The sequence below is a fragment of the Mauremys mutica genome, chromosome 7 (assembly GCF_020497125.1).
Source record: "Mauremys mutica isolate MM-2020 ecotype Southern chromosome 7, ASM2049712v1, whole genome shotgun sequence".
NCBI classification, from domain to species: Eukaryota; Metazoa; Chordata; order Testudines; family Geoemydidae; genus Mauremys; species Mauremys mutica.
This window is the reverse complement of record NC_059078.1, coordinates 117461319-117473690: the sequence shown is the minus strand read 5'-3', so window position 1 is coordinate 117473690 and position 12372 is coordinate 117461319. Positions and strand designations below refer to the sequence as shown.

General features: G+C 41.5%; 1 protein-coding gene across 15 annotated transcripts in view; it reads right to left on the bottom strand.

The window, feature by feature from the left end:
* Positions 1-462: 462 nt before the first annotated feature.
* The window catches only part of ABLIM1 (actin binding LIM protein 1), a 206504-nt gene continuing 194594 nt past the window's right edge, over positions 463-12372 (bottom strand). For all 15 annotated transcript variants that reach the window (XM_045022891.1, XM_045022892.1, XM_045022899.1 and 12 more), the window contains 2 exons: positions 8679-8759; positions 463-7046 (listed from right to left, as the gene is read on the bottom strand). In XM_045022891.1, coding sequence (XP_044878826.1) covers positions 6933-7046; positions 8679-8759 — 195 coding nt within the window. In that variant the 3' untranslated portion in view covers positions 463-6932. The remainder of the gene's footprint in view (positions 7047-8678; positions 8760-12372) is intronic.

The window sequence follows — 12372 nt, the reverse complement described above, 5'->3', positions numbered from 1 at the left end:
TACACATGAGAAATCCCACTGACTTAAATGAGTCATGGGTGGAAGAACCTTGCTGAATTGCTTACCATGCAAGTTTGAGCAATCTTGCTGCAAGGAAAAAAATGGGGTAATTTAGATACCCAGTCAATAAAACAGTCTTACCTTTCTGTCTGCTGTGACAGTTACTAGCATGCTTTCGAACCATAAAGTAACTGTGCTGATTACCACTAGTCATGTGGTTGGGTGTGTGTGTGTGTATATTTATATATAGATTTTCATAGTGACTTTCTTATGGGAAACCATGAGTACTGTACTGCTAGTAAATATCCTTTGCACCTCATCTGCCTCCATTTGTTCAGCTCTATGAGGTTGGGTTTTTTTTGTTCTTAGTAAACATCTTGATTTATAAAAAGATTTTAATAAACTCATGAACATGAAAAAATAAATAAAAAGGAATGAAACAGTTTGCATCCACCCCTTAAGAATAAAGCACAAAACTTTATTCATTGACTTGATTTGCGTACAACAGTGATGCAGATTATAGTGGCATAGGAGTGCAATATGTGTTGCTTGCAATATGAAAGTGGAGAAGATCAGTAATTGTACAGAACAGCAACCTAGGTCAACTTCTCATTTCGCAAACAAGAGGACTTACTGTACAGACAGACATCAATTCACTTTTACAGAAAGACTCGGAAATAGAGCTATACCGCAAACCACTGAAAAAGAAAGGGAATCTTTCAAAAAAGGCTGGTTTGTCAGGTTTCTGAAGGGAGGGGAGAAAACATAATGAAACCTAACCCAAAACAAAAGACCCATCGCTAAAACCTATCAACTTAAAACAAAATCTCTTTTTAAAGTTAGTTTTATGTCCCAAAACTTAAACCCCAGCCATCTATAAGGCCCCCTTACTGCAAGGATTGTTAGCAACTCACACATAGTCACTCTGCTTGCACAGAACAGTTTTATTAATGATACAAAAAGCTCATGACTATGGGAAGAAATGGCTTCTGGGATAGATATTTTTCTGGCCTAGCCAACTGAGTAAGGGCCTGATCCAAAGCAGGTTGAAGTCAATGGGAGTCTTTCCATTGATTTCAATGGGCTATGGATCAGGTCCAAAAGATGCATATAGGCACCTAACTCCCAGTGACTTTCAATTCCTCTCTGCATCTTTAGGAATTACGCACCTAAATATATTTGAAAATTTGGCCCAAAGTGCTGTGTTTGATACACTAACCATGAACATTCTGCAAGATTGTGCAGCTGAAACACCTATTTGCCTCCAGAGCAAAATGGAAGGGCTGCTTCATCTCAGAAAACTACGATCTCAAAGCATGCAGGATCAATATTCTCTCCTGTGGAGGAACATTTTGAGGAAGTAATTAACATAAATGCATTTCCTTGTTAGAAGCCCTTCGGGAAATGAAGTAATTCGTGGCAACAACACAGATGGCCAATTATTCCTCCCCCCCCCCCCACTTCCTGAACTGGTGCTTACATGTCAATGAATATGCTTATTGGCATCAGAGATGATGCCTGACAAGAGGGGCCTTCAACTGGAACATCCAAATCTGTGCACGACACTGGTCTTCTTATCATTTAAATGTGACACAAAAGGTGGAGGTGGGAATCACAAGACAAAATCCACACCAGCTGCCACCCACTGTGGGTCTTGGAGCCAACCACTGGCGGTGTTTTCATACCAAAGGAGAAAGGCACATTGTTCTCTCCTCACAGAGCTCAGTAGCACTTTCTATGCTCCTCATTACATTGCAATAGCCGAAGACCATACCCCAGGTCTAAACAGCCCTCCCCGGGATGTGTCTGCACTAAGAATCCTGCTGCCCTTGTTTCCCACGAAGTCTGAGTGGGTGAACAGTGCAGTGGCACTGGGGTTGCTCAAGTGAGCGCTGACTGCAGAATCAAGACCCAAGTGTGTGTAGTGGACAGAGATGATCATGGCTCCAGGACAGGTTGGGTGCTTTGCTTGTTCCCTCCAATGGGGTAGGTGGTGAATCTTCTTGTGACTGTTCTTTTCAGTGGATATAAAGTAGCGTCCAACAGGTGGAGTGTGTCATAGCAAAAACAAAAACCAAACCGTCCCTCCCCCCACATTGAATCCTGAAAGGGTGTTAATAGATATCGAAGAGGGGAAAGGGATGGAGAGAAAGAGGAGGTTTTTCATTCATTACATAACTCCTCTGTCCTAAGGTCCAGCCCTTCCAAGGGCTGAGTTCTCCCAACTTACATTGAAATTGATGGGGGCTACAGGTGCTCAGGCCTGCTCAGTATTAGGTCTTTGGGATACAGCACTGGCTCTCTTTCTGTGGGCTGATTCTGCGGTCACCTGTTACACCAGCTTATTTCCATTGACTTCAGTAGACTTACTCCTGATTTACATTTGTCCATGACTCCAGTGCTTTCAAGGGGCTTTGAGAGTGAGCAGCACTTGGCTGATCCGCAATTATTTCCTCTTAAATAGGTTAAACTCACCTCTGAGGAGCCCTGGAGGACCCTAGCTGAGCCAGACCCACTCCCCGCCTCAAGGCATCTCTGCCATATTTATAACAGAACAAAAGAATTCTCTCTTTGTAAAGATTAACTTGCATTTTAAAACTGGCCGCAACATAAACATCTCGAGAGAGGCAACTACTCATCAAAGGGATTTGGCTTCAAAGGCTGGTGGCTAATTCAAGCTTAACAAATTTTTCCAAAAAGACTTGGTGACTCTCCCCAGATGACAGGACTTTTGGACCATCTGAGCGAAGACGACTTTCCAAGGTGTGCCTCCGAATGGGGAGAGGATGGCAAAACCTTCAGCATCAGAGCAAGTCAAACTTTAAAACAGGCAAACATCAAAGAAAAGACAGTCCAGTGACAGGAAACACCAGGACGTTATCAGAATCACAAAATTAAGTCTTGCACCTTGTAAGACCAATAACCCTCTCATTACTTTTCCAGCCTGACTCTTTTCACCACATATGGCAGCTGATCTGAGTTTACAGGTCATCACAAAGGATATTTAAGTTACTAACCAGAAACTGAGAAAAAAGTGCATTGTTGTTAGACAATCTTTTCAAACTCTTAACAAGGCTCCAATCTGTTTTAAATGACACCAGCATGAAGTTATCCTTTAAGGAAGACAAAATAATATAATGAAGCTCCTCAAACAAGTTTTGAAAGGAAAAAAATGGTTTCATGTTTCACTGGGAAGCTGAAAGTGTTAGACAAGTCTAAAAACTTCCAAATCTATCCTTCCAGCTACTGGCTTAATCCTAAAATCTGCAGAGAAGACACAATGCACATATTAAGATAAATGCACTATCATTCTGATTTTCAAGCCTGAGTAGAAATGAGTTCACTTACAATATAGTGCAAGGACACTGGACTGGCCAAGTCTTCCTTCTTGCTTCTTTCTAGTCTATATAAAAATTCTCGTGTCTTTTTTCTGTCTCTTAGTTGACAGGAGAGGGGACAAAAACAGTAAGTCAAATTACTTGATCCCAACGACACTGACGAATATTGCTAAGCTACACACAGCATTCCTTAGCAATCTCCTCACGGCTGGTATGGGTGCTGCAGACCTGAAGGAAAGGCAATAAGTAATGGGTGCCATTTTCAAAAAGAAGTGCCTATGGCCAAATTCTGCACTGATTTACACCCAGGCCAATCATGGCAATGCACTAGGTACACTCAGAACATGCGAACACGTCAGCAATCAGGTAACTGCATGCTCCAAATATGCATTTGTATCTGCAAATGGGTACCTACTTGAACAGCGCCATATCTTCAGGGAACGTTGAAGGAGGAGGGGGAATTTACCTACATCTTCAAGATATGCCCCAAAACAGAATATGGGAGTGGTGCTAGGGAAATGATTCACAAACTGACTAACGAGCCTCTCCCTGGGGCTATGTCTCTGTTTATGAGGCTGCTACTTGCCTTCTCAGGCCAATGGGAAGGTAGAAAAACTTGTGGTGAGAATTACTAGCTGCTCACTGGAGAAAACAGGCCCCAGGGCTGCAGCAGTGATCCTTAAAGACATGGGATCTCCTAGGGGTTGTGTACATGGGGACACTCAGGGAAGTTAAGATGAAATAACTAAAGTTGTGAGGTAAAGCAGCATTAGTTCACAGTAGCAGAGAATTTAGCTACAGTGAACTAACATCACTTTAATGACAGCATTTACACAGGGGTGTAATCCTTTGTAATTAATGTGCTTTAACTTCACACATTTATTTGAGTCATCTTAACTTTCCTGAATGTCCTCATGTATTTCTTAGTAATGGAGAAACCTATCCTTGTAAAGGACAATGACACCAGCTTCTACACAGCAAACTCCTGAAGATGTGTGTAGGCTAAGATGCCTGGGGCATCTAAACTGGCTTCTCTTTCATTTCTTTCTAAGCAGGGATAGTGGCAATAGGTCGGAACTGGTTAGAAATAGATACAATCTAACCTGAAGTCATTTTTCATAGCTTGGGTTTTTGAAAATAAAGCATTGAAAATAACCAGGTCAGATATTTTGAAATTCAAACTTTGCTGGTTTTCAACTTTTCCGTTGGATAATGTTGCCTAGTCAGCTGTGGAGATGTTTAATAATAAAGCTACAGATGGAGGGAACAATGTGGTCTGCAAGCTTGCAGCTTTTCCTGTGCTACGCAGGAGAGCATCCTTTGAACTGAAAATCAGAACTGGGAAAAAGACTAAGACTGACCCTCCAAATCACTGCTCACCAGGGTGTATCACACTATGTTTGTGTGGAGTCATCTGCAGGGTTGGGGCCTAAATAATTTCGGGAATGTTTTAAAAACTGATGCCCAAAATATCCGGCTTGAAATTGAGCCATAATCTGCAAGGAACAAACAGCAAATTTCAGTAAATTCCAACCCTACCAAACTCCCCAATCATAAGCTGTTTGCCCCTTCAGTATGCTGTGTTTGGTTTCATTGGTAACCCGGATTTGCATCTCATTTCAGCTATTCCACTCCCATTTACTTGTCAGTAGTAATCTGGAAATGTTTATTATGCTTGTGCTGGAACATGAAACAAAACAACATGCTGAACTGATCCTTGCTGTAACCCCACTGAAGTCACTGGAATTACCCCCAGGGATTCGTTTGGACCAGTGTTATGCTGTTCACTGAGAACTTCTGTGCTCTTGTTCCATAGGGGTAATGGCTGATGGCGCTGCATGGTAGCACCTCCACCAGCTCATCCCCTGGTCTGCACTATTCCTTTCCCCTGGCTGTGCTCTCTAGCATGCAGGCGGTATGGACCCCCCAAATACTAAACCCTCTGCCCAGATCTCTTCAGTGGTTCTGCTGGATCACGCCTCTCTGAGACTGCAACCAGAAAGCAGGATTTGGTTAATTCTGCACATGGAGAAGATTAGTTATAGGACAGCGTGCAGTCCTGCTGGAGCAGAAGTGCAGAACTCAATGCAATGATCCAGAATCTCAAATCTCCTACACGACATAGCAGACCTAACCACCTCCTCCTCCTGATGTCTATGTGTTAGTCCTCAGTAATGGAAAACACAAAAGGCTCTGGTGTCTCCCATGAGAACTATCAAATCTAAAAGGAAAATCTTGACATCCCTCTGTAGACTAGCGCATTCATAAAAGAGAGGGATACATTGGCAGTTCAGCACCAATGTAGAGAAGACGCTGACCTTTATTCATTCAGGGAAGGTAATGTGTTCCTCATGTCCTCGTGAGAACACAACCTGCCCTCCAAGCAGTGAAGTTATATACAGGCAATCTTCACACTCTGGAGCACAGTGGGAAAAGAATGCAAAGAATAATAAGCATAACTCGATTAAAAAAAAACTATCCTGCATGATTTCCTGCACCCTACAAAGCGTGCCAGGCACAAAACAAAACAAAAAAATACCAAGGCTGCATCTTTGTAGCATCAAAGGAATGCCAAACCCTCTTTTCAAAGCATGAGTGAAAACATGTTCACAAACAATAAAAAAGTGCTCAACTTGATACACTGTGCAGTATCCTCAATGTCTGCAACAGGGATGTAACCACTGAGCCTATACTGGGAGAACATGGTGCAAGATAGGACTATAATTCTCTGCGGGTGCAACTCAGTGCAGCTGAGCCATTTTGCAGTAGCAGGGAATTTGGCCCAAAGTCTGTGGGTGTGCACCAGAGAATACTTGAGAAGAATTTCCTTTTAACCCTTTCATTTCCTCCACCCATCACCCTCCCTAAATCCCCAGACTAAACAACAAGAAAACTGCCACTCCTACACTATTCCCTTTACTTAAATGACTAGTAAAGCCCAGGCCATGTTAATTAAAGCAGAAAGTACGGAGGAGGGAAGATCTGAAAACATACACAGCAATTCACTATTGATATCCTAGCATATATGTAGTACAAGTACAAGCAGGGAATTTGTTTTCCAATAATTTGGTTGGTATGCAGTGGAATAGAGCCTCATTCTTTCCTAACAGAAAGAATATGCTGTTTTAAAACAGTGCCAGTTAAGAAATGGTGTGCAAAAAGGATTAATTTTACCATATGGGTATACTACAGAATATATGTATATAAATTCATTTCTTGAAGTGATTACAATTATTTCATTCTACTAGGCATCCTAAGAGCACTTCCTGGCTCTAGCAATAAAGTCCATCATATTCTGGGCAAAAATAAAGGGAATATTATTGAGGGAGAAGAAAAGAACCGCTTCCTATCACGTATATGACGTAAAAAGTTTACACATGTGAAAACTGCCATCAAGTTTCTGAACATAGAAATGTTTACCCCATTGGCAAATGTTCATGTTGGCCCAATTGCTATGAATACAGGTGCCTTTGTCAGATTTTCCCTTTTTTGGTGGATGAGTAAGTTGCTCTCCAAAGAGAATATGGACTTTATCATACGATATCCTATGCAATTTGTTTTGTTTTGTTTAAAGGGCTATAAATGTAGAGTGAATTAAAAGAGTTTTGCTTTCTTCTTCATGTTGTTGCGTCTCCAAAGAGGTAACTTGTCAAACTCTTGTATTGTCATGCCAAATATTTCTTGAAAAACTTCCGGTGCTAAGTGACGCTGGAGAAAGGGAGAAAAGCACAGACAGTCAGTGGAGAATGGGCTCATTAAGGATTTCATTCCAAAGCACAGCAGTAGTCTCAGGGAGCTCGGGTAAGTTGGCAAGCAGCTCCAGTGCTAGCCTTAGGGGCTTGATTAAAGGTCCGGGGACACACACTGAAATAATGCTAACAAAGCTCTCAACGTGCTTATCCACCACAAATGAATTCATAATAATACCTACACATCTTATATAGTGATTTTAATCAGTAGGTCCCCCAAGCACTTTAAAAGAGAGGTCAGTATCATCTCGTTGCACAGCAGGGGAAACGGAGGCACAGAGAAGTGAAGTGACATGCCTAACATCCCAGCCAGCCAGGGGCAGAGCCCGGAATTGAACTCAGGTCTCCTGAATCCCAGTCCAGTGCTCTATCCACTGGGTTTCACTGTGTCCCATTAATTAGGCTTCTCAGCTACTTGTGACATAGGTATTATTGTTTCCATTTTAAGAGGGGGAAAACAGACAGAGAGTGATTAAAGGGGAAATTTTCAGAAGGATTGCCTTCCTTGCATGGCAATACGCTGGGCCAGCTAGCATGTGCAGCAGCATGCAGCACACGTGCTAGGGAAGGAAAGGTTTGACCAAGCCATCTCTCCAGCAAACCACGCTCCCTAAAAGCTGTGGTGCACCAGCACCTGCACTGGCCACACCCCCTCAGAGGGCTGTCTCAGACTCTACACAGGTTTCTTCCTCAGCTGCTGCTTAGAATATGCTGGGTGGGGGGATGAAGCTCTCCCTGGTGCATGAGCAAAACAAAGGGCAGGATTACACCTATAGCCCACAATCCATTCCTTTAAAAACATATAAGTGACCATAATGCTGTCTGGATATTGATGGCCCCCTTCAAAGAAACTGGGTTTAAAACCACAAGCAGTCAGAACATCACACAACTGCCCAAGTCTCCTTAACTCACATTCATGAACAATTTTTTATGTGGAAGGAGAGACATAAACCTCATGCTTCTAGACATAATCCAGACACTAATTAATGGCAGCTGGGAAGAAACTTCTGCTGTGGGCAGGTTATTCCATGGCACTCTGGAGTCCCTGGCTCCTCTGTAGCATCTGGCAGGGGGGCTGGAACAATCTGTACAGTGGGGGTGCTGAGAGCTAATGAACCAAACAGTAAGCTCTGTATATGGTGGAAACCACTTCAAGCCAGGGGGGTGCAGCAGCACCCCCAGCACCCCTAGTTCCAGCACCTATGGCATCTAGAAGCAGCCACTGTCAGAGATGTGATACTGGACCTGATCTCATGTTCCTATGATTACTGGATAATGATTTACCAATATCTGCCTTCTCATCAATTTACGAGCAAATACAACTGGATGCTTGAGCAGCTCCATTGATGAGGTTAAATGAGACATTCATACTCATTCCTCGAAGCAGATTTGCAATTGCTACAGTATTTAACCCTACACCTTTGCTACCACCTCCTGAATCCTTCCGCTTGACAAATCTCCATTGCTACACAAGGCATTTCTGAGAGGGCTTCTTGGTTCTAAGCAAGGGCCCACACTTCTACATTTGATCGTTCAAATGAGGAACAATAAACTTCAGTAGGAAAGTACATTTAGGAACTTGCTTCCTTACCTCAAGCCGGGTTCTGTCTACATCCCGTAATATTTTATTTCGCCCTCTGTTGGTCACCATGAGCATTTCATATGGAAAAATCTGTTCGTGTATAAGAGGGATGGGGGGGGAGGGGGGAGGAAGAGACGGATTTACATTCAAAGACAAAAGAACATACATGTATTCTTCACCCAACCACACAACCACTGTTCTTAAAAGGAAATAACAAAACTATAAAAAAAGCTTCTTTAAAGTTGCCTGAAAGTGAAGTCCAATCTGGCTTGACCAAATACTCCTTCGCTAACAAAACCAACTCGACCACATTTTGTAGGTACAATACACACCAGCACCATTTTCTGAGATATGTATATCCACACTTCCCACAGACTTATATAAAAAGGTACAATATATATATTTGTTTTTAGCCACAAAGATGCATCTCTAGTCAATTTTTTGCCACTTGGTAAGTTAGTGTGGAGTTTATTTATGTAGCATTCATGAACACGTTTGATGGTTGCAACAATTTGCACAGTTCTAAGGAAAAGAACTAAAGTTTATTGTACTTCAACCACCACCACCTGAAAGTACAGTCAGAAAAAAGTAGCATCTCTTAACAACTTTGTTAGTTATCAGATTGGGCCTTGCACTGAGTGAAATTTATCAGATGAATTATTTTCATGTTGTTTGTTGATTTGTTTACAAACAAATCACAGGTCCCCACTGTGCATTTTGACCTTGACATAACGGATGGATTGCAGGAAAAGTTTTTGTAGTAGGAATTTATCTTACATGCCTTCCCCTTCTTTAACATGGCATACATCCGTTAAATCTTCTCTACAATATTTTATGAGGTTCTCTGGTTTGATTAATATTGTACCGAATAGTCAGATATTCTGCATTAATCAATTTTTGGAAGTAAGGAAAATCATGCTCTTCATTTGTTTGGACAGGTTTAATGCCACAGTTTTAAAATGAAAAGCCTTGGAGCTTTTCCTGTCAGCTATTCCCTAATCAATCTAACCCAATCAAAATGATATGCCACAGAAAGGAATTAATAAAATTTGGTGCCTAAAATAAAGTGCTGGATTCATAGCGCTGGAAACTGAAGTCCTCTGTTTAGTTATCAAACATCTACAGCATAGACAGCAACAATGCAGGTGTCCCTTTGCCAAGACTCCTATGTGTCTTTGCCATAACTTAGAGAGACCATGTCTAATGGAAAATCTAATGGTCCACCTTCTATTGTCCATTTCACCTTTGGCCTCTCTGCTGAGCATGCCCATAAGCTTCTCAATTAGGGCCTGACTCAACTCTTATTTAAGTTAATGTGAGTTTTTCCATGGGATTCAGTGCAAATTGGATTGGCCTTTATTGCCAGCTGTGGTGGTGGTTTTAGTGATGTGGATATTTGTCCACTGGGGAAAGGACAGAGACCACCAAGTCCTCTCACAAAAACTGCTATGCAGCCAGCCAATGTTATAAATACACTTAACATTCTTAGAAATTAAGACTGTCCCTGGTAACAAAACTCTATTGTCCTGCTTCACTAAGTTCATTCCATTGTCACCAACTATCCCAACAAATTTTTCACAAGCATAATAAATAAGATTCAGCCATAAATGAACATACCATTGAGTTTATTGTAGTTAATAACTTAAATAATGTGTACTTAACCATATCTTACAGCCAGTATGTCTTAGAGTCTGACATTCTCATAATTGTACAATTAGTTCTACTTTACACTTTAAGAGTTACATTGTTTCTGTTCAACACTTAAAATAACTACAATACACAATTTTATATGAAAAAGTGTAACTTATCATAAAATAACCACAGTGAACACAGGGAAAGCTTAATTCAAAGGTTTGAGGTCATCATCACGTTTTATATTTAAAAATTCACTACATAGCATAGTTCATAATTCTTGGTTTCAGAATACACAAACTCTAACCTCCTTTTGAGGTACCCGCTCCTTGTTTCTATTGGATGAAGTTTCGTGAAATTCACTGATTTCCCCATCCCACATTTTTCATGGGCAATAAACACACATTTTGAGCCAAGCCTCAGCTCATCTAGGTTGCTGTTGGCAAGTTAATTGGGCTATACCAATTTACACCAGCTGAGGATCTGGCCCTACGTTATTAAATGTCAACACAAACTAAACTTTTACTACAGCAAAATTCCTATACATTTTACTCTTAGGAAAATGTCAGAATTTGCCACCCAAAGCAAGAATAAAACAGTTATTTAAAAATATGTTGCCTGGGTCCATCAACAGCAATGGTGGCTGTAAGGAGTTATACTTCAAAGCAGGCATTATATTGGAGTAAGGAGCCAGAATAAAGCAGGATCTAAGGAGTGGTGAATTCCCCAAGGTAGATATATAAACATATTTTTAAAATTTACATTTCATTTAGGTCAAGGCTTATGAAGCCAGGGCTAGGGCCTTCTATAATATGTCTGGTGCTGGCTCAAAAGCAGAAAAAGCAATGTTGTCTCCAAAAATTGCTGCTCACCCTAAAGGCAGAAACGTCAACCCTTGTGATTTTGGCAAAACCATAGTTTTTCAGCAGGTTAACGAGCAATAGAGAAATGTATACAACGTAAAACACAGCTCCAATTGAATCCCTCTCACTATTAACATGCTGTTTCAGTCCCAAAATGCCTTTAGCCACAGTTGTAAAGTATTACATTTAATACCCAGGTGATAGCATCCCTTTCTCAACAAACACCCTAAGAATCCCTCTTTTCAAAAGTTAATCTAGGGCTGATGAAGGCAGTTGGACTGACAGCCCTGGAGATGTGAGTCTGTTATTCATTGTTAGAACAGGTACTGTATGGGCAGCAGCACCGCAAGCTTCCCACCATCTGTCTCACTTCTCGAGCTCTTCAAAACTGGGACCATCCCGTAAAATTCAGTAGAGGTGGCAGCTCGATGGCCAGGTGGATTACAATGGTGCTCCAGCCGCTTTGCCTGCTTAAGTCTTTGGCTTCTCTGCTGAGGTTACCAACTTGGGGTCTCAGCGCCAATTTAGGTGATAGCTAATTTTGGATGGTGCCATTTACAGGCTAGGAAATGGACTAAGACTGCCCCTCAACTCCCAATTCATTTCTCATAAGCCACATTTCATATTAGCTGGTAACAATCTTCTCCCTGTAACTATTAACAGTAATGACCAAGAACAATGCCTCTGTTTACTTCCTTCACTATGTTTTACACGAAAATCCAAGATATTGTAGGACCATAAGAGCTGAGTGTAATCTATACACATGGGGATTAATGCACCTGGGTCACATGAGGGTTTCATTTTAAGACTGAGAAATGACAGATTTTGGTGAGCACGCGTCAGTCTAAATGTTTGTGTGGGAAGCGGAGGTACACCTAAGGAACATTCCTGCCAATTGGACAGGTAGCTGTGCCAATTTGTTACATACAGTACCGTCAAGGCAGGTGCAGTACTATTACACAGGAAAAGATGCATTGCTGCAGTCCCTTCCCATTGTGTTTCAATTACTCTTGAAAATAACGTTTTCATGCTTTCCTTTTGGTTCACTATTCCATTCAAACAGGAGTGGAATTAAACGGAAAGAGAGAGAATCTCTGAAAGGCAGTGAGTTATGCTCGAAAGCAAAGGTGGGGAAAATGCATCTGTTCACTGTACCAGGCAGCTTCACATTATCTCTTAATAAGGAGAATGATCTCTTCTTATGGGTC